Genomic DNA, 22451 nt, shown 5'->3' on the forward strand with positions numbered 1-22451 from the left:
AAAGCTTGAGAATGCCATTCAACAGTCACGAAGTTCTGTGATTGTGTTTTCAAAAGACTACACCTCTTCCAGATGGTGTCTAGACGAGCTTGTCATGATCCTTGAACGCAAGAGGACCTCCGATCATGTCGTGTTACCGGTTTTCTATGACCTTAATCCATCTCAACTGAGGAAGAAGGCAGAAAGCCTTGTGAAGAGGCACAGTGGAGTTCTTGCAAAAGCATTTGCCAGACTTAAAAAAAAAGAAAAAAAAGCAATCGCCGGAGAAACTGAGTAGGTGGACGCAGGGCCGGTCCTGAAAATTAAGAGGCCTAGTGCGAAAATTTAAGTGAAGCTTTATTAATTAGTATAAATAAAACAAGATCTTAGTTGAATAACTAAAAAGAATATTTAGTATAAATAAAACAAGAAAAGAGTGGAGCGATAAAAACATAACAAAACAAAGACGGAAAATGAAAAAGGAAAACAAATAAAAAAACGAGATGAAGATAACAGAAAAGGAAAAATAAATAAAAAGAGAGACCTTACTAGAAGAAACATGGAACGAAGAAAGACAAAACAAAAGAACAGAGAAGAAGATCAAAGAAAAAACATAAAAATAGAAAGGCCCAAGGGACTCAAACCAAAGACATATCATGTCAAATCAAATAACTACAATGATTCATCATATACTTTTACATTTTTAATTTATATATATTTACATAAAGGCATTACGAAATTAGGAGACCTTAGAAAATCAGAGGCCTTGTGCACCTGCACCACATGCACACCCCAAGGGCCGCCTCTGGGTGGACGGAAGCACTTGTTGAAGCTGCAGATCTAGCAGGCCTGGTGTTAGAAAATCAAGCTGATGGGTATGTAAATTCAGATCATAACTAAAGTCATATACTAATTTGTTGATTTTATCCGCATGATAATTGTTTGAAATTGATAGACTCAGCTGGCTAGCTTGTATGATATATTTTTGTTTTGATTGCAATTTATAGGCACGAGTCAAAGTTCATCCGAGAGATTGTTAGAGAGATTCAAGACAAGCTAGGACGCGCGTGTGCCCCTAAGTGATGTCCAGAAGGAATTAGAGGATAAGTTGTTATCTGTTAACCCTGTTCTTGATGACGCCGAGGGGAAGCAACTGAAATTCCAAACGACTGTGAAGCCATGGCTACATAATCTTAAAGAGGCTGTCTATGAGGCTGAGGACCTGTTGCAGGAGATCAAAACAGAAGCCTCGAGGCCAAAGATAGAACACGAAGACGAATATGGGAGTAGCACGTGTGAGGTACAAGAGCCCTTCTCTACTCCATCTCATGCTTTTGACTCAGCTTTAATATACTGCAGGGTAGAGGAAGTTCTTGAAAGACTGGACGAAATTTCGAAGCAGACAAAAGATGTCCTAGACTCGGAAGTAACCGCTGGACACAGAGTATCACAAACACTACCATGCATCAACTTCTTTGGTAGAAAAGTCTGTGTGTGGAAGAGATGAAGAGAAAGAAACATTGGTTAAATTATTGCTATCAGATGATAAAATAGGTGTGATTCCTATTGTGGGTATGGGTGGGATTGGAAAGACCACCCTTGCCCAGTTTGTATACAATGATGTTAGAGTGAAGCAACATTTTCACCTCCAAGCATGGGTTTGCGTTTCAAAAGAATTTGATGCCCTTAGGATCTCGCAACACATTTATGAGTCCCTCACCTCAAAAGCTTGCCAAATCACGAACCTAGATCTGCTTCAATCAAACCTGCATGACAATTTGACGGGGAAAAGGTTCTTTGTTCTTGATGACATCTGGAACAAAAATTATAACCAGTTGGAATTCTTAAGACGTCCCCTTGAGTTTGGAGCACACGGAAGCAAGATTCTTATCACAACACGAGATGAAGATGTTTCACGTATGAATTATGATGGGTAGCGTTGAAGCTCACCGTCTCATGCCAATGTCTGAGCAAGATAGCTGGTCATTATTTAAAAATCATGCCTTCAAAAATGCAGCTGTTGGTGCACACTCACATCTTGAAGAAATCGGTAGACAAATTGTTCAAAAGTGCAATGGTCTTCCTTTGGCTATTAAATCCCTTGGGGGTCTCTTATGTTCTAAATTGTTAGTGGACGAATGGGAAAGTATATTGAACAGTGACATGTGGGAGTTCTCGCCGGATGAGAGTGACATTCTGCCTTCTCTTTGGTTGAGCTATATGAATCTGCCTTCGCATCTCAAGCGTTGTTTTGGACATTGTTCGATATTTTCCAAGAACTATAAGTTCAGAACATCAGAATTGGTTTACTTGTGGAAGGCTGAAGATCTCTTGCAACCTAAAAAAAACAAAACAGCAAGAAATCGGACAAGACTACTTCAATGATCTAATCTCCAGGTCATTTTTTCAGCTTTCATCAAGTCCCTATGGAACTACATTCATCATGCATGACCTTATCAATGATTTAGCAAGCTTTGTATCCAGAGAATTTTGTCTTAGGTGGGAGGGAAGTGATTCACCCGACATTTTGAGCAGGACTCGTCATTTTTCATATAAGAGATATTATGATCATACTGAGAACATTAGGATATTTGAGGATTTACAGCAAGCTAAATATTTGCGTACCTTTCTGATGAACGTAACTTCAAGCAAAGGATTAGATGAGCTGCTACCAAGATTACAATGTTTAAGAATGCTCAATTTATCAGGGCGTATAGGGGAATTGCCTGATTCTATTAACAACTTGAAGCTTCTTAGGCACTTGGACTTGTCTTACAGTTTCATCAAAAAGTTGCCTGATACAATTTGTACTTTGTATAACTTGCAAGTATTGTTGTTGTCAAACTGTTGGGGCCTTACTGAACTGCCAGCCAACTTGGGAAGATTGATCAACTTGAGCCATCTGGATACTACAGGTATAATGTTAAAAAAGATGCCACCGGATATGGGTAACTTGAAAGACCTCCAGATGCTACCCGAGTTTGTTCTAGACAAAAGTACCGCAGGGGATAATTTGGCAGACTTAAAGAAGCTTCAAAATTTGCGTGGAGGACTTTGTATCTCAAGGCTTGTGCATAGCAGCGGTTTGGAGGCACTGAGGGACAAGAAGTTTCTTAAGGAACTGGTTTTGGATTATTGGAGAGGATGGGATGTAAGTGAAGAAGAAGCAGAGTCTTGCGATTTGGTGGAGGCAAAATGGGATTCAAGTGAAAAAGGCAATAATACTGTAGAAGAAAGAGAAGTGCTTGAGAAGCTCCAACCTCACCTGAACCTGGAAAGGCTTACAATTAAAAGTTATGGAGGCAAAATGTTTCCAGGTTGGTCAGAATATTATTCTTCCTCTGCTCTTGTTTCTCTTAAACTTGTTAATTGTCAGAATTGTATCTCCTTGCCACCATTGGGACAGCTACCTTCCCTCAGAGAGCTTTTTATTTCTGGGTTGAGTGGGTGGCAAGAATGGTCTGATGTTGGAGGTGACAATAATGAAGGCGGGGTTTTTTCTAATCTTGTTCAACTTGAAGTATATGAGTGTCCCAATCTTACCGGGAGATTAGCTCGAATTCGAATGTTTTCCGGAAGATGGATTCCCGTCAAAGTTAAAATCACTTGACATCATCGGCTGTAAAAAAGTGAATGCAAAGAGTATGCAGAATCTGAACAAGGGTCTCCGAACACTCACCTCTCTTGAAGAATTGTCACTTGATTTTGACTGCGACGAAAAAGTAGATTGGTTTGCGGAGGAGCAGGAGGGGCTGCTTCCCAGCACTCTCACACATCTCAAGATCTGCCGTCTGAATTGTGAGACCATCGACGGCGCAAAGTGGTTTTGCCATCTCAACTCTCTTCGAGAATTGTTCATTAGGAATTGCCCTGCTTTGCAGTGCTTGCCAGATAGTGGGCTACCCTCTTCTCTTTCTCATCTAAAAATCATTGAATGTCCTTTGCTTGAGAAACGGTATCAAAGAGAGACGGGTCAAGATTGGCCCAAGATTGCTCACATCAAGTGCATAACTATCGGTTGGCCATGTCTCGGAGGGCTTGCATTCTGATCAATTTGGCCATTTCTCAGAAGGCTTGCATATTCTGCGTGTAAGATCCTATTGTTTGAACTCATTGTTGATTCCACAGTTCTAGGGTCTTGCTTGAACTCATGATCGATGGGTTTGACAACAAGTCATGCCATATGAAGGAGAAACAGACCATTTCCATTTCCTACGGTACGTCGCACATCCCAATTCTGGTCTTCGCCCTTCCCAATTCAGTCTATTGATACTAGAGAGAATATATATGTTGTTGTCAATTGATACTTTGAAAAGCTGGGTAATGTGTCTTCTTTCTGCCCTGTTTCTTGATATGCAGCAGTTTCGTGGAAAGTGAGCAAAAGTTCTTGATATGTTAAGACAGAGATAGGCCAAGGTTAAGATTGCTCGCAGGACCAATATTGCCATGTCTTGATGTCTGATTTGTAAGCATAATTCTCAAATTCTCTCGCAGTTGATTAGGTTTACTCACCTCTTCATTCTTGTAGGCAATTTCTGATTTACTGCTTCTATTTTTGCACAGCTTCTCTTCTTATCTGAACTTGCAGACTGTTCTTTATCTACTCCACTCATTCACACAAACACTTTTAGAGTTTCCAAGCAGAATGAAAATCACAGAGAGATGACAGCCAATTTTGGATCAGGTACGATACAATTGCACTCGAGACATTTCTAGTACGCAATTTCTAGTTTACTGTTTCTGATCTCTCTTCAGTTCGTTCTAGTTGAACTGACTTGGCTTTCATCAATGACTTTCTAGAAAGCTTTTAAAGTTGCTATTTCAATTCATTCCTCATAACTTGATTAATACCTGCCACACTAATCATGATAAGTCGAGGTATATTAAAATATTAAGTACCACAAAAACTTATAACTCAAGCTAACTAATCCAGCATAACTTAAACAGCTACTACAAAAAATCTATGCATAATAATCTTTTTCATTATAACAAAGAACTGGGGCATGTATTGATTTTCTAAAAACTGTTTGAGCTCAAGTCCACGCTAGTGTGACTTCAATTTTCCATTGAAAGATTATAAGCTGTAGACACAATGTGGAACTATATAGTGAATTGAGAGATTGAGTGTACAGATAAAGTATACTCGATCATTAATATCTATATTAATCTTCAGTCTAGTTCAACTTTTGGATTGTCTTGCTACAGGATCAAGCTAGCTTGTAGTGATGTTTATGTGTTTTTGTTGCCAGTGCGATATCAGCTCCCTGGATTTTACAAGTTTACAACTATATGCAGTGCTGCCGCTAAAGGTATGTTTACTTTTGTGTATGATATGGAATTGAAGAATTAATGATCTTATTAAAGGTCGTGGCTAAGGCCCTGCATTTTGAAGAAATGGCTAATGCATGTATCTTGTTATTTTCCGTTCTTTACATGCAGCATCTCAGAAGACTTGTAGCTGTTGGACTCTCATAAATTTGAAGTCACTTTGCATATCATCCAGAATTGAAAAATGACCTTAAAGGTTGTGGCAATTCAATATTATCTCAGGAGCAATAAATTTTGTTAGCCGAATCTTGGTTCTGTGTATGGGCAAAAGATACATGAGGACCACCAGTTTTGCATCCTCACTGAACAGAACTCGGTCTCCATCCTTTTTCTGTGAGATCCTTTCCAGTTTCTAAGTTAATCGAGTGTTACACATCTTACTATGGAAAAAAGAAATTTCAATGCCAACTGTTTTGATCTTTCTCTGTTCTTTATATGCAGCATGTCACAGCAAGGAAATTCTTTGGCAGACTATCAACTCACTGACCCTTTAGGACAGTCTGGAGGGCCACGAGAGGTGTCTTTGTGATTGTTACTTCACCCTCAAGTAGCTGGGAAAACTTTTGCAGTGATGTCAAGATTACTATCAGCGGCTTCAAATTTCAAGGAACAGACATAGATATAGTACAAAGAGGCATTTTGCAGTCTGCAGTATGTATTAGCTCTATCTATACCAGAAGATATGTGCATTCAGCAGCAACTAGTTCTGTCTATCCTAGTAGACAGTACCAAACTTTTTTGTTTCTGTATAAATGAATTGAGCAGTTCTCAGATATATGATTTTGTTGAAATTGCAAATCAAATCAATGATGCAACTGTTGGATTGGAGGCCATCTAGATGGCAATCACGTTTTTTCTTCTTTTACTTTTTACCTGTTGCAGGCTATACATATAGGTAGGCAATTTAGTTTGAATAAGTTTCACTGCATATTTATTGTTTTCTCATTTGCATAGTCTAGTAAGTCAAGTTGTACCATAGACAATGCATTCAATGCTTTGTCTGCTATGTTTTGTAAGAATCCCCATATAAGGGATGAGCTATTACGTGTTGTAATCATCCCAATTAACTCATTCAAGAGTTCAGCAACAAGATTGCAGTAGCTTGTCTTCCATTTTCTCTGTTCCTTTGCTTTGTTATTCTTGCTTCTCTTCTTTATGTGTGAGTGAGAGTGTCGTGTGATTTTTTTGTAAACCTATCCCCCATTGTAGTTGGTGTTAGCTTGAAAGCTTAAATACCAACATATTTTTGCTGCTCCTTACGTAAACACTTTTGTACTTGCACAGTTATAGAACATTCCCATGCTTTCAAAACTGGCAGTATCTTGGGCTGTTTCTTTCTAAAAAAAGAAAAGTAAAATACAATTGGACTTTAAGTTGTGTACCTATGTGTTATTTAAAGATGATTATGAGGAAGATAAAGTGAAGCCCAGTTTTAATTAACCTTCGGTCTATTTATTTTGATTGCCAGAAGTAAAAACCACTCCGTTTCAGCATTCCTTACCTGTCAACGTTGTTCAGAACTGGTTGTTTAATTTGGAGTCTATGTTTGGTCAGGCTGCAGAGATGTGCAACTGAAGCTTGATTTTGTAAATGACTGAATTGATTTTGGACCCAAACTACAGGGTAGTAATCTGTATTTAGGCCTATTAAATATGTAGATAGCGGGAATCCTCATTCGGTACTACTCCAGAGATGCTAGAGGTACATAGGTACGCACAATTGTTTAGCTTCCTAATACAAGGAATTATTGTAATTTAGACAAACTAAAAAAACATAGAAAATCATGCTAGAGAAAACCAAACCATCCGTTTGAGATTACAGAGTGCTAGACGGAGGTTGAAGAGGAGTGAAAGTTAAGCGGGTAAACTCCTGACTACCAATTAATTTGATTTGAAGTTTTCTTTTACAGAGCATCAAGTTTGATTTTTGATTATTGCAAATGCTAATTAGACGACTCGGTGTGGGTTGGTGTGAGATGCAGAAACTGAAGGCAGAGAGAAAGACTCGTTTCAGTCTCAGATAATAACCTGGTACGCCTTCCTTAACTGCCAATTTAATTAAGTTTTCAACTGCTGATTCGATGGATTAGAGGGTAAGGAGTGGGTTAAGTTTTCTATAGGATTAATTTCAGTTTATCCCCCTGAGGTTTGGAGGTGAAATCATTTCACCCCCTCTACTTTCAATTTTGAATTTTTACCCCCTAAACTTTTCAATTTCAATCAGCCGTGTCCAATTTTTACTGTTCCGTCCAAATTGGACGTTAAGTTTGACTTTTGAGGGTTAAAATGGTCATTTCAACATAAAAAAATAAAAAAATAAATTTTTTTTCTTCTGCTTTTTAGTTTTTTTTTTTTTTTTTTTGTTTCTTCATTTTTTTTTTTTGTCTCCAACCTATACACCACAAGTTATAATAGGTTTATAAAAACAAAAAAATACTCTAAGTAGTTGAAAGCCGCTCGCTGGTCTACGATATTTGTGACATATCTCCGATAAAGTGAAGAATTTAGGATATATCCCAAATAAAGTGAAGAAATATTTGTAAAAAATAATTTTACACTTTATCTGTAAATAAATATATGTATATCCCCAATAAAGTGAAGAAATATCTGTGCAAAATCATTTTCGGTCTACGATATTTGTGATATATATCCAATCAATTGAAGAATTTTAGGATATATCCCCAATAAAGTGAAGAAATATCTGTAAAAAATGATTTTACACTTTATCTGTAAATATCTGTATATCCCCAATAAAGTGAAGAAATATCTGTGTAAAATCATTTTTTACAGATATTTATTTACAAATAAATATTGGATATATATCACAAATATCGCAGACCAAAAATGATTTTACACATATATTTCTTCACTTTATTGGGGATATACAGATATTTATTTACAGATAAAGTGTAAAATTATTTTTTACAGATATTTCTTTACTTTACTGGGGATATATTCTAAAATTCTTCACTTTATCGGAGATATATTACAAATATCGTAGACCAGTTAGCGGCTTTCAACCACCTAGAATATTTTTTTGTTTTTATAAACCTATTATAATTTGTGGTGTATAGGTTGAAGGCAAAAAAAAAAACTAAAAAACAGAAAAAAAAATTATTTTTAATTTTTTTAAATTTTTTATGTTGAAATGACCATTTTAGCCCTCAAAAGTCAAACTTAAAGTCCAATTTGGACGGAACAGTAAAAATTGGACAAGACTGATTGAAATTGAAAAGTTTAGGGGGTAAAAATTCAAAATTGAAAGTAGAGGGGGTGAAATGATAACACCCTCAAACCTCAGGGGGGTAAACTGAAATTAATCATTTTCTATATTTTCTTGCCTTTGATGATTGCAATCAGAAAGATGCTACCTTTCACATAAGAAGTGAATGCAATTAACAAACTATCAATGTGGAAAAGATATGTTGTAGTCGCATTGTCGTGAGGGGTCTCGTTTCCTTGGATCATAATCATCCAATAATCATTGTAGTCCTTTATAAAACTATATGTTGAAAATTGGAACCCTATAAATTATGAGTTCAGAATACAGAAAAGCGGAAATATTATAGCGGGTATCTTCCCCCCTGAAGTTTAGAAACACATCGTATTTCCATTGACGAGGAGAAGAGGTTGACGCCATCTCCTTCGGAATTGAATCAGAGTCGCCTGTTCCGGTCGATGCCCAGACATTGCCCTTTCCAACTATAAGGCCTCACATTCTACTTTGAATATAATAGACCGACTGAGTTGAATCACATTTGGAACCAACCCAGTTGCCTTTTTACGTCATTGTCTCATGGATGGATGGGTTGGCCGTCTCCTTTTCTCCTCCCTGTTAGGACTATGGAAATTTTTTTTCCCCTTTTCTTCACCTCATAATTTAATTGTTTGAGTTCTTAAAATATCATAGCCTGCAATGGGAGCAAGTTCTTGATTAAATCTAATTAATTGTTTATTATGTTGTTGTATTTTGCTGACTAAATATTTGGTTTTTACTTTTGACAAACTTTAATTGGATTATGAAGAGATGGAGGAGATTTTTTTGAATAAGCCTACGGGGCGAGATAATATATTCATCACAAGGCATAATAGGCCGTTACATACCCTTTCGTTGTCATTTAAGGGCATAAACAGAAAAGAAGATAGTGTTAGTACCCACAGTGGTACATAGAAATAGACCTACTCATTACATATTAAATAGGGCTAAATATTGGTTACTACCCTGTGGTTTAGGTCCAAAATCAATTCAGTCCCTGGACTTCTAATTTCATCAAAAACACCCATGCACTTTCAATTTTGATCTAATAGGTCCAATTCGTTAATATTCTGTTATGGGTTCAAGCTATAGTTGGATTATTGTTGAAAAACTTTTTATTTTTAATAGTAGGACTCACTCCTAAATTGACTATGCAGGCCACCTCGACACCACATCATAAAACATAGGCCATATATGAGCCACATTAACAAGTTAAATAACTCAATTGTCGGAAAACTAACAAATTGGACTTATTAGATCAAAATTGAAAGTGCAAGAGTGTTTTTGATGAAATTAGAAGTTCAGGGACTGAATTGATTTTGAACCCAAACTACAGAGTAGTAATCTGTATTTAGCCCTATTAAATATGTAGATAGCGGGAATCCTCATTCGGTACTACTCCAGAGATGCTAGAGGTACATAGGTACGCACAATTGTTTAGCTTCCCAATACAAGGAATTATTGTAATTTAGACAAACTAAAAAAACATAGAAAATCAAGCTAGAGAAAACCAAACCATCCGTTTGAGATTACAGAGTGCTAGTCGGAGGTTGAAGAGGAGTGAAAGTTAAGCGGGTAAACTCCTGACTACCAATTAATTTGATTTGAAGTTTTCTTTTACAGAGCATCAAGTTTGATTTTTGATTATTGCAAATGCTAATTAGACGACTCGGTGTGGGTTGGTGTGAGATGCAGAAACTGAAGGCAGAGAGAAAGACTCGTTTCAGTCTCAGATAATAACCTGGTACGCCGTCCTTAACTACCAATTTAATTAAGTTTTCAACTGCTGATTCGATGGATTAGAGGGTAAGGAGTGGGTTAAGTTTTCTATATTTTCTTGCCTTTGATGATTGCAATCAGAAAGATGATACCTTTCACATAAGAAGTGAATGCAATGAACAAACTATCAATGTGGAAAAGATATGTTGTAGTCGCATTGTCGTGAGGGGTCTCATTTCCTTTGATCATAATCATCCAATAATCATTGTAGTCCTTTATAAAACTATATATTGAAAATTGGAACCCTATAAATTATGAGCTTGGGTCCAAGATCTGGAGTGATAAACATTCAATAATGATATTGGAATCCTGATAACCTATCTAAATCACCTATGCAGTTTACACTTTCACGTAATGTTAAGATGTAGTAGCTTCCTTGAGCCCGTAGTACTCTTAAAATTATGAGCAACTATTAAAACACAATGAGGCTGCTTTTGACCGACTTTTTCATGTCAGTGAATTGTTGTATAGATTGTCATATAGAGGAAGAATCTGTGTTTCGTTAACCACATTGTAATGCAGTTGATCCTTAGGCCCTTAAATATAGTTCCAAAAGCTGGCTAATGTATTATGTGTCACCCACATTCCAATGTGGTTCCAATGGATATATTGTCTTCACCAATTGTGATGTCAATTGATCTTCAGGTGTTAAGCTTCCGGATCAGTATGAATTAAAATTGGCCTATGTGCTCCGTTTCTTCCATATATGTAGTGAATTATTTTGTTGATATTTTCTATTGATATTGTAGAATAAGTTGTTCATACTTCATAGGATTAGGATGAAGACCACTTGTAAAGATTTTGGGGATCATCCATTAGATGATGCAAATACAGTTATAGCTATACAATGTTGACTTTTACTGGTGAATTTCTACTGCTACTAACTTTTCCATTACTAGTGGCAACACACTAAAATATTGTGTTCAGAATTTTTAAGCAGATATATACATGAAGCATTGATATCTTTATTGATCTCAAGTCTACTTCAACTTTCAGATTCTCTTTCTTCAGGGTCAAGCTAGTAGTGATGTTTCTATGTTTCTGTTGCCAGTGTGATATCAGCTTCCTAGACGTTACAAGTTTACAACTATAAGCAGTGCTGCCATTTAAGGTGTGTTTACTTTTGTATAGTATATGGATTTGAAGAATTAATGATCTTTAACGGTCATGGCTTAGGCCCTGCATTTGGGAAAACATGGCCAATGTATCTTGGTTATTGTCTGTTCTTTTGCAGCATCCATAATACTTGTTGCTGTTGGACCCTGATCTCAGTAACCAGTTATGAGACCCGTCAAAATTGATAACATCATACTTGAAATTGGTTTTGCAAAAGACGAAAAAAAAAAAACTGTCGCAAATGATAGAAGAATTAATCGTAATTAAAGGGTGTGGCTTACCTCTATGTTCCATTGATCTTTAGCCTTCATCCCTGCAATTTGGAAAAGGTGGAAAGAGAAAGGTTAATTTAGATGTGTGATGTCCTGATAGTCCTGGAGGCAGTGTTGAAACTGAAGGTATTTCTACTTCCTTGTTATGCTTTCCTTCCATACTTCTGTATTGAATCTGAAAATGGAGAATTAACTACCTTAAAGCTTATGGCTTTCTCTATTATATCAAGAGCATTACATTAATCATCAAAAACACTTGGTTTCTGTGGCAAAAGATAGCAAATGACCAAACAGTGTTGCACCTTGAATGATAAGAACTGCCCTTGTTGACATGTAAGATTCTTTCCCTTCCATATCTATCAATTGCTAAGTTTTGTTAAAAGCATGTACTTGGTCCTGATTAATTCATGTCAAAGAAAATTAAACATGGTCTTAAAAATGAATAAATAATAGCATTCTAGTTCCAATTGGTCTTTACCCTTGGGCCTGGAATTTTTATGCTACGTTGCAGGGCCAGATTTGGAAATAGCAAGAAACGAAGTTCTCAGTTTGTAGTGACTACTGATCGAGAGTTTTGTATATAATATGATACTTGGGACAGTTGAAGCGCTGCATACCCATGTCACTTTCCTTTTTTCGTCTAATAATTGGGATGGCTATGGCAATTACAATTGTGCCAGAGTGAGAAGGGCAAAGATTGGCCCAAGATATGATATGCCAGATCAAAATCATTCAATTCCCTCTCAGATGATTTTCTGCAAAATCTAGTGCTCTGTTGTCATTGCTAATCAAATATTGATTCTGTATATGCTTGTACTGGAGGTAAGCATGGTCCCATGGTTGACCAACAGGGGAACATTTTTTATTTTAGAGTTCCATTGCTTATGACGTTTTGAATTAGTGTCTTGTAACTTGGCCAGCATGCTCTGTTTCTTTTCCAAATGTAGTGAAGTTCTATACCAGTGCTTTGCTAATGTTTGGCTGAACATAAACAATGGAGGTACTAGCATTGAATTTCTACTTTCCACTTTTATGTGCCAACTTCTGGATCCTCTTCTGATCAAAGGCTCAAAGCATCTCTGGTTGTTATGCAATACTACCAGCCTACAACTGAAGGTATTTCCATTTTTGAAGTCATTTTGCATATAATCTGAAATTGAAGAATGACATTAAGGGTTGGCACTTGTCTACTGTCTCAGGAGCAGTAAAGTCATTGGCAATAACTTCAGAGTTATGTGGGGAAAACAGATGGCATATGGCTAACAGTATTGCACCTTCATATGGACCTGTGAGATTCTTAATTTCCAGTTTCCAGGTCATCATTGCATATATTTACTTCTAATTATGGATGTAGTTTATAGAGAGCACCTGTGGATTCACTTAGTCCTAGAATAGTAGACATGCTCAGTGAATAAGCTAAAGTAAATAAAAGCAGGCCCAGAGCCTTTGTTCTCTGTTAATTATATGCAGCATCTCAGCAAGGACAATTTCTATTCTAGGACAACTTTAGGATGCCGGAAAGGGATCACTATCTCATTTCCTCTTACCTAACTCAGCAAATAAGAGTCTAGTATAGTCAGTGAGGGAGAGATATACTTAGAAATAGCCCAAACCTGTAGTTTAATCTCATAACATCTTTATTAATCTCAAGTCTACTTCAACTTTCAGATTCTCTTTCTTCAGGGTCAAGCTAGTAGTGATGTTTTTATGTTTCTGTTGCCAGTGTGATATCAGCTCCCTAGACGTTACAAGTTTACAACTTTATTAGCAGTCCTGCCACTAAAGGTGTGTTAACTTTTGTATGGAATATGGATTTGAAGAATTAATGATCTTTAAAAGTCGTGGCTTACGCCCTGTATTTGGGAAAAGATGGCCAATGTATCTTGTTTATTTTCTGTTCTTTTCATGCAGCATCGCATAATACTTGTTGCTGTTGGACCCTGATCTCAGTAACCAGTTATGTGACCTGTCAAAATTGATAACATCTCATTATACTTGAAATTGGCACTTGAAAAAAAAAAAAAACTTTGTTGCAAATGATTTGCTGACTGTAAAGAAGGGTCTCTGACTTTGGCATAGTTACAACAATCTATGCGTGGTTAAATATTTTTCATTGTAACACATAGTGGAATGTCTGACAAATGTTTGAACTGGAGTCTACAGTTGTATTTTCATTTCTCATTGAAATATTATAAATTTTATACCGCACAATGTGGAATTAGAATGTAAGATGAGCAATTGAGTGTAAGTCAAAGCCCTTGAGGAAATTTCAGCAGTTTTTTCTTGCTCTTATTTGTCCATATCATGTGGACAGTTTATACAATTTTGTAACCGGATAAGAAGGCTCAATCCCATGCATGCTGCTGAAGTGAATCCCTTTAACAATGCATCAGGAATACAACCTGTTCTCGCTACCACTTATCTCTTGCATTTCCCGGCATTAATCTTCTTTCTATTCTTTCTTTATCAGTACCGGAGTTTACCATTGCAAGTTTTCTAATCTGCTTGATTAAATTACAAAACCAGTAAGACCATATTGATTTGTTTAAGATTGTAGGTTGACCATATTTCTCTAGAATGTGAGCAATTAAAAGATATATGATGTTACAGTTGCCAAAAAGATGTTACAATACTTGAACGTTCTAAATATATAACTATTCTTTGTTCTTGTTGGATTAGACTTGAGTCTCACATTCATATCCCTCTCAACCCGTAATATATTGGCAGTACTCTTCTTGCTGTTTGTCTTTGTGGGAACATGTTAAGGGCATATTGAAGCTTGGACATTGAAGTCTCTGCAAGTGCTGAACCTTGGGGGTGCTACTCAATCTATGAGCTTATGTCTATATGTGAGCATTCTGTTTTTGTATTCATATTTCGCTTAATTAATTGGTAATTTCACGTACCCATAAAATCTGATTTTGGGTGTATAAAAAAAGGGGATGTGTATTTAGAGGTGTGTGAATAAAATTTCTCATATGGACAAAGTTTCCATTTGCAATTTGATTGGTACCTAACTTGTCAATTTGATTGTGCTCGATGCTCTACTTGCTTTTGGCCAAAATAAATCAGTCATATTTGATGATACCCAAATATAGAGGAACAAATTATATTAAGGAAACTACTTAGGTATTGCATATCAGTATGTCTGTAATGTTAGTATACAATTCAGGATCACTTACCCCAAATGAAATAAATCTGAACTGCAACTGCACAACCCATAGCTTTCTTCTCCACAACCAGTGAACCCCTCATTGATCCGGAGGAAAAGTGGAAGTTGCATTATTGATTCTCCAATTCTCCTATCTTTGCCTATTACCAAAAAGCAAATTATTGCTTCTCTTATCTTTATGTCATCCACCCAACATCTCATCATTCACACAAATAGGGACCTTTGTTACCACTCACTGAGACACCAATAAATTGGTCACCGTTTGAGAGGGGAGCTCTAGCAGGAAGTTTGTTCGTTCTTGTTATAGCTCAAAAAGCCTCCTCTTCCAAAATGTCCCTTTCTTCATCTAAATATCATGTGTTCTTGAACACACTTGCAAGAATTTTAGTGATTCCCTGTCATTTTTTCTCAATAATTTAATTTGGATGTTTGATTGCCATTAAGATTTCTCATCACAATGTGCTTTGTTTCTTCATACGTGTAGTCAACAGACAATGTACGTGGATACGAATATTGCATTTCTACTTCCATTTACATGTTCTGATATATTATACATTGATGATTATGAGGTGATCCAAATACAATTAGTCAATTATATTATACATGCTTACATTTGCAAATGCTGGCTTTTTATTGGTAAATTTCTACTGCTTATACGTTAATCTTTCCGTCACTTTTTCTCTTTTGGCAAACTAATTATTCCATCACTAATGACAACCCATTCAACAACTTGTGAAATAAAACGAAATTTCGAAAAGCCTGAACAGAAATTCGGGTTAAATAAAGAGTTTATTATATTCCTAGAACGTAAATAGTTGGTGATCATCCCTTTCTAGCTGCAAATGCATTATTACTTGGACTGGAAAAGAGAAAGGAAGAGAAATGGGCGTCCCACCAAAAGGAAAAGTACTAAAGGAGAAAGTAAAAGAGAAAGAAAGGGGCGTGTATCTTTCAACACTAGTAGGAACTTGGAACTAAATTCCCACTCAACTGAGAAACCACGAAAATTTTGAGATTTCCCCGAGCAGAGTTTTGTTGGTTCATCCATGGCTCTGTTCCCAGTTCACAAGGCCTCCCTTTCCAAATATACAACCTCTCCTTATCCCTTTAACTATCACATGTTCTTGAGCTTCAGAGGTGAAGACACCCGAAAGAACTTCACTGATCACCTCCACACGTCCCTTGTCAACGCCGGGTTTCAAACTTTCCGGGATGACGGACTCGAGAAAGGGAAAAATATCAAGGAAGAGCTTGAGAATGCCATTCGACAGTCACAAAGTTCTGTGATTGTGTTTTCGAAAGACTACACCTCTTCCAAATGGTGCCTCGACGAGCTTGACATGATCCTTGAACGCAAGAGGACCTCCAATCATTTCGTTTTACCAGTCTTCTACGACGTTGATCCATCCCATCTGAGGAAGCAGACTGGAAGTGTTGCAAAAGCATTTACTGAACACCAGAAAACTCAATCGTTGAGTAAAGTGAGAAGATGGAGGACAGCACTTAGAGAAGTTGCAGATCTAGCAGGAATGAATTTACAAAATGAAGCTGACGGGTATGTAAATTCAGATCATAACTAAAGCATTGAGTAATTACTAACAACTGTATATACATGTCATGTACTTAGTTGATTTTATCTGCATATCTAATTCTTTGAAATTGATAGACTCATAGTTGGCTAGCTTGATAGACTCATAGCTGGCTAGCTTGTATGATACATTTTTGTTTTAATTGCAATTTGTAGGCACGAGTCAAAGTTTATCCAAAATATTGTTAGAGTGATTCAAGACAAGCTAGGTCGTGTGCCCCTACGCGATGTCCAGAAGGAATTAGAGGATAAGTTGTTATCTGTTAACCCTGTTCTTGATGACGCCGAGGGGAAGCAACTGAAATTCCAAACGACTGTGAAGCCATGGCTCCATAAGCTTAAAGAGGCTGTCTATGAGGCTGAGGACCTGTTGCAGGAGATCAAAACAGAAGCGTTGAGGCAAAAGATAGAACACGAATATGGCAGTAGCACGAGAAAGGTACAAGAGCTCATCTCTACTCCATCTCATGCTTTTGACTCTACTTTAATATACTCCAGGGTAGAGGAAGTTCTTGAAAGACTAGAAAACATTTCGAAGCAGACAAAAGATGTCCTGGATTCGGAAGTAACCGCTGGACACAGATTATCACAAACACTACCGTCAACTTCTTTGGTAGAAAAGTCTGTGTATGGAAGAGATGAAGAGAAAGAAACATTGGTTAAATTATTGCTATCAGATGATGAGACTGGCAATAAAATAGGTGTGATTCCTATTGTGGGTATGGGTGGGATCGGAAAGACCACCCTTGCCCAGTTTCTATACAACGATGTTAGAGTCAAGCAACATTTTCAACTCCAAGCATGGGTTTGCGTTTCAAAAGAATTTGATGTTTTAAGGATCTCGCAACACATTTATGAGTCCCTCACCTCAGAAGCTTGCCAAAGCAAAAACCTTGATCTGCTTCTATCAAAGTTGCAGGCAACTTTGAGGGGGAAAAGGTTCTTCTCTGTTCTTGATGACATCTGGAACAAGAATTATAACCAGTTGGAATTCTTAAAGCGTCTCCTTGAGTGTGGAGCACATGGAAGCAAGATTATTGTAACAACACGTGATGAAAATGTTGCACGTATGATGGGTAACCTTGAAGCTCACCGTCTCATGCCACTGTCCGAGCAAGATAGTTGGTCATTATTTAAAAATCATGCCTTCAAAAATGCAGTTGTTGGTGCACACACACATCTTGAAGAAATCGGTAGACAAATTGTTCAGAAGTGCAATGGTCTTCCTTTGGCTATTAAGTCCCTTGGGGGTCTCTTATGTTCTAAACTGTTAATGGAGGACTGGGAAAGTATATTGAACAGTGACATGTGGGAGTTCTCATCCAATGAGAGTGACATTCTGCCATCTCTATGGTTGAGCTATCAAGATCTGCCTCTACATCTCAAGCGTTGTTTTGCCTATTGTTCACTATATCCCAAGAACCATGTATTTCAAAAATCAGAGTTGATTCACTTATGGAAGGCTGAAGATCTATTGCAACATAAAAAAAACAAAATGGCAGAAGAAGTCGGACAAGACTACTTCAATGATCTAATCTCAAGATCATTTTTTCAACTTTCATCAAGTTCCGATCACTATTTCATCATGCATGACCTTATCAATGATTTAGCAAGCTTTGTATCTGGAGAATTTTGTTTTAGGTGGGAGGGCAGTGATTCACCCAACAGTTTGAGCAAGATTCGTCATTTTTCAGATATGTCAGTATATTATCATGATGAAGCTGATAGCGTAGAGATGTTTGAGGCTTTACAGCAAGCTAAATGTTTGCGCACCTTTCTATCATTACCACGTCTGTGGAGGAAGTTGCACAAAGGACGATGTGATATATTGCCAAAATCACAATGTTTAAGAGTGCTCAAGTTATATGGGCACAATATTAAGGAATTGCCTGATTCAATTAACAATCTCAAACATCTTACGTACTTGGACTTGTCTGCGAATCCCATCAAGAAGTTACCTAATACAATTTGTACTTTGTATAACTTGCAAGTTTTGTTGTTGTCAGGCTGTCCAGGACTTACTCAACTGCCAGCCAACTTGGGAAGATTGATCAACTTGAGCCATCTGGATATTACAAGGACAAAGTTACAAAAGATGCCACCACAAATGGGTAAGTTGAAAGACCTCCAGATGCTACCAGAGTTTGTGCTAGACAAACACACTGCTCTGGATAATTTGCCAGAGTTAAAGAAGCTTGAAAAATTGCGTGGAAGTCTTAGAATATCAGGGCTTGTGCATAGCAGGGGTTTGGAGGCCTACATACTGAGCGACAAGAAGTTTCTTAAGGAACTGGAATTGGATTGGAGAGGAAGGGCTTGGAGTGAAGAAGGCAATAATACCGTAGAACAAAGAGAAGTGCTTGAGAAGCTCCAACCTCACCTGAACCTGGAAAGTCTTACAATTGAAGGTTATGGAGGCAAAATGTTTCCAGGTTGGTCAGAATATTATTCTTCTTCTGCTCTTGTTTATCTTAAACTTGTCAATTGTGAGAATTGTATCTCCTTGCCACCATTGGGACAGCTACCTTCCCTCACAGAGCTTTATATAGAAGGGTTAAGGAAAGTGGTATCCATAGGTTCTGAATTCTATTATGGTGACGGCAAGACAACTACTTGTGTGAACAAACCATTTAGATCTCTACGGGCTTTAAAATTCTTCCATATGAGTGGGTGGCAAGATTGGTCTTATGTTGGAGGTGACAATAATGAAGGTGGGGTTTTTCCTAATCTTGAGGAACTTGAAATATCATGCTGTCCCAATCTTACCGGGAGATTAGCGTCAGACAGTCTCCCATCTCTTGTGTCTTTCACGGTATGGATTTGCCCAGAATTTGAATGTTTTCCGGAAGATGGATTCCCGTCAAAGTTAAAATCACTTGACATCCGCGATTGTAAAAAAGTGAATGCAAAGAGTATGCAGAATCTGAACAAGGGTCTTCGAACACTCACCTCTCTTGAAGATCTATCACTTGATTTTGACTGCGACGAAAAAGTAGGTTGGTTTGCGGAGGAGGAGGAGGAGGAGGGGCTGTTTCCCAGCACTCTCACATATCTCCAGATCTGCCGCCTGAATTGTGAGACCATCGACGGCGTCAAGTGGTTTGGCCATCTCAACTCTCTTCGAGAATTGATTATATTTAATTGCCCTGCGCTCCGGTGCTTGCCAGATAGTGGACTACCCTCTTCTCTTCAAGACTTGCAGATTTGGCGTTCCCCTGCTCTGCAGTGCTTGCCAGATAGTGGACTACCTTCTTCTCTTTCTCGTCTATATATCGGTGAATGTCCTTCGCTTGAGAAACGGTGCCAAAGAGAGACGGGTGAAGATTGGCCCAAGATTGCTCACATCAAGCACATACGTATCAATATGGTAATGATATGACAACGACAGAGGGCTTGCGTTCTGATCAATTTGGCCATGTCTTAGAGGGCTTGCATATTCTGCGTGTAAGATCCTATTGTTTGAACTCGCTTGAACTCATGATCGATGGGTTTGACATGCAACGACATGCCATTTGAAGGAGAAACAGACCATTTCCATTTTCTACGGTATGTCGCACATCCCAATTCTGGTCTTTGCCCAATTCAGTCTATTGATGTTGTTGTCAATTGATACTTCGAACAGCTGGGTAATGTGTCTTCTTTCTGCCCTCTTTCTTGATATGCAGCAGTTTCGTGGAAAGTGAGCAAAATTTCTTGATAGGCCAAGGTTGCTCGCAGGACCAATATTGCCATGTCTTGATGTCTGAGTTGTAACTTGTAAGTACTCTCAGTTGATTAGCTTTACTCAACTCTTCACTCTTGTAGGCAATTTATGATTTGCTGCTTCTATTTGTGCACAGCTTCTCTGTTGGAGTTCCCTTCCCATGCTAGACATCTAATTAATAGGTATTATAAACCGAGCTGGACTCTGTCTTGGAGAAAAGAAAATATAGAAATAAAAAAGGACGTTTCAATCCTCTAATAAGAAGGCGTGCTGCTGCAGTTAATTGGTTTTCGTTATCTCTTCTCCTCCCTAGAAGACTAGAAGGGTCTGGTGAAAAGAAGAAGTCATTTTGATATATGTATTTTCCTCCAGAAGCCTTAGCTGCATAGAGAGCGTGAGTATTCATTGCAAAAGGAGAGAAGAAAGAAAGCAATCCTTCTTTTACAGCTTTCTTGTGAGTGTGTACCCAAGAGTGTTTCTTTTGAGAGATTTTCCTCTAGTGATCTAGAGAGATTGGTGGTTGTAAATCCATTTTCATAGTGGAAGCTCTTCAGTCTTCAGAGATTGTCCCGTGGTTTTTCCCTTCACATTGGAGGGTTTCCACGTTAAATTTGGTGTCTCTTTGTTGCTCCTATATTTCTGTCATTGCTCTGTTTTGATTAGCTTTGCAGTTCTGGCTTTCTATATCGCTGCTTAATCTGTTATCAATCCCAACATTCTCTTCTTATCTGAACTTGCACTGTTCTTTATCTCCACCACTCAATCACACAAACACAAGGATATATTTAGAGTTTCCAAGCAGAATGAAAATCACAGAGAGATGAAAGCCATTTTTGGGTCGGGTACGATACAATTGCACTCGAGACATTTCTAGTACGCAATTTCTGGTTTACTGCTGTTTCTGATCTCTCTTCAGTTCGTTCTAGTTGAACTGACTCGGTCATTCATCAAAGACTTTCTAGAGAGCTTTTAAAGTTGCTCTTTCAATGCAATCCTCACAAAAACTTGTAACTCAAGCTAACTAATCTAGCATAACTTCAACAGCTACCACGAAGAAATCTATGTATCATAATCTTCATCATCATAACAAAGAATCTAGTATTAGTAACTTATGGTTCCCCATGAGCAGTCTTTCCGCTATGTCACCATATTCGATGTAAATTTTTTTGAAAATTCACTACAACGATATTTTTTGGTCGATATATCGGTCCAGATCTCTTCCCCCCACCCAACGCAAAATATACCACATTACCAATATGTCTCTGTTATATCCTAAAATTTGAGTTTTGATCTATTTGTTATGGATCGAACCTAAAATTTCTATGGTGTTTGTTATATCCTAAAATTTGAGTGCTGATATATTTGTTTGAACCTGTAACCTCCATAGCCTGTAATCATCAAGCCACAGTCATTGGTTATTCCAAATAATCAACATGCCACAACTCATTGACAATGTGTATATCATGGTTTAATCTTTGTACCTTGGGTTGGAGGCATTGCCCATTTATTCAGATCGAGTCCAAATAAAACAAATGTGAAGTCATTAGTGGTTACCCTACCAATTTGCTTATTTTGACTAGACAAAGCTGCCTTGAAAAACTAATGAAGGATTGAACTTTTAAGTCATCAGAAATTACTAGCCCGGGAACGCATTTTACCTACCCGAAGTCACCTACATGTCCAAGTACATTGCCCATTGACGTTGGTATGGCATTGCATCTCACGCAGCATGCAAGTGTCTCAGGTCGCATCATAGAGAAGAAGCACTGCTGCCAAACACTTGGATGTTGCATATGATGCGACCTGAAACACTTGGATGTTGCATATGATGCGCCATACCAACGTCAGTGGGCGTACAAAACACTTGGATGTTGCATATGATGCGCCATACCAACGTCAATGGGCAATGTACGAGGACAGCAGGTCCAAAAGAGCGAAGCCTTTGTGGAGGCAACCAGATGTCAGACCTTGCCAACCATCAGTAAAAAGTGGCTTGGTTTCATTCATGAAGCCGGGAGTCCAAAAGGTTCATCAATTATCCTAGCCTTGAGTTTAAGCAAGTCTATCTGTTTTGTTTCAAACTAGTGTCACACCAAGGAGGAGTAAAAGTATGCATGCAAAAATATGAGAACGAAAACCACAGCTGAAATAAACCTTCAAATCACCACAAATATCTGTTGTGTACCATATAAGAGATGCTAAAATCCTCCTCCTCTTGTTTTATTTCTTCTGACATAACTACATAAGTAACACCAAATC

General features: G+C 37.7%; 2 protein-coding genes and 1 long non-coding RNA gene across 27 annotated transcripts; all 3 read left to right on the plus strand.

Moving 5' to 3' along the window:
• Positions 1 to 1918: 1918 nt before the first annotated feature.
• On the plus strand, positions 1919 to 6228 carry LOC112182127 (putative disease resistance RPP13-like protein 1). Of its 3 annotated transcripts, none has more exons than XM_040513636.1 (6): positions 1919 to 4196; positions 4339 to 4444; positions 4543 to 4663; positions 5185 to 5288; positions 5419 to 5640; positions 5749 to 6228. In XM_040513636.1, exon 1 carries the CDS (start codon positions 2423 to 2425, stop codon positions 3587 to 3589), a length of 1167 nt encoding a protein of 388 aa, XP_040369570.1. In that variant the 5' UTR covers positions 1919 to 2422; the 3' UTR covers positions 3590 to 4196; positions 4339 to 4444; positions 4543 to 4663; positions 5185 to 5288; positions 5419 to 5640; positions 5749 to 6228. The 3 variants fall into 3 exon arrangements, with proteins under 3 accessions (XP_040369570.1, XP_024176338.1, XP_024176339.1); XM_024320570.2 differs by having other exon boundaries at positions 5229 to 5288; XM_024320571.2 differs by having other exon boundaries at positions 4342 to 4444; positions 5229 to 5288.
• Positions 6229 to 7151: 923 nt separating this feature from the next.
• On the plus strand, positions 7152 to 14712 carry LOC112182129. 22 transcript variants are annotated; one of them, XR_005806208.1, is made up of 7 exons: positions 10029 to 10137; positions 10258 to 10306; positions 11393 to 11452; positions 11576 to 12845; positions 12929 to 13044; positions 13453 to 13514; positions 14457 to 14711. It is a non-coding gene; the product is annotated as an uncharacterized LOC112182129 (long non-coding RNA). The 22 variants fall into 22 exon arrangements; XR_005806210.1 differs by having other exon boundaries at positions 12929 to 13017; XR_005806207.1 differs by lacking the exon at positions 14457 to 14711 and having other exon boundaries at positions 11576 to 11855; positions 11934 to 12062; positions 12241 to 12845; positions 12929 to 14445.
• A 974-nt stretch (positions 14713 to 15686) lies between these two features.
• Positions 15687 to 20896, plus strand: LOC112182126 (putative disease resistance RPP13-like protein 1). Of its 2 annotated transcripts, none has more exons than XM_024320569.2 (4): positions 15687 to 16456; positions 16646 to 20035; positions 20158 to 20245; positions 20329 to 20896. In XM_024320569.2, exons 1-2 carry the CDS (start codon positions 15948 to 15950, stop codon positions 19866 to 19868), a joined length of 3732 nt encoding a protein of 1243 aa, XP_024176337.1. In that variant the 5' UTR covers positions 15687 to 15947; the 3' UTR covers positions 19869 to 20035; positions 20158 to 20245; positions 20329 to 20896. The 2 variants fall into 2 exon arrangements, with proteins under 2 accessions (XP_024176337.1, XP_024176336.1); XM_024320568.2 differs by having other exon boundaries at positions 20155 to 20245; positions 20329 to 20895.
• Positions 20897 to 22451: the final 1555 nt, after the last annotated feature.

The sequence above is a fragment of the Rosa chinensis genome, chromosome 1 (genome assembly GCF_002994745.2).
Source record: "Rosa chinensis cultivar Old Blush chromosome 1, RchiOBHm-V2, whole genome shotgun sequence".
In the NCBI taxonomy this organism is placed as follows: domain Eukaryota; kingdom Viridiplantae; phylum Streptophyta; class Magnoliopsida; order Rosales; family Rosaceae; genus Rosa; species Rosa chinensis.

Bases quoted from the DNA above. Each gene is read 5' to 3' on its own strand.
- LOC112182126 (XM_024320569.2), top strand. From the start codon at position 15,948: ATGGCTCTGTTCCCAGTTCACAAGGCCTCCCTTTCCAAATATACAACC. The intron at 16,457-16,645 runs GTATGTAAATTC...TGCAATTTGTAG, and splicing joins TTACAAAATGAAGCTGACGG to GCACGAGTCAAAGTTTATCC.
- LOC112182127 (XM_040513636.1), top strand. From the start codon at position 2,423: ATGCATGACCTTATCAATGATTTAGCAAGCTTTGTATCCAGAGAATTT.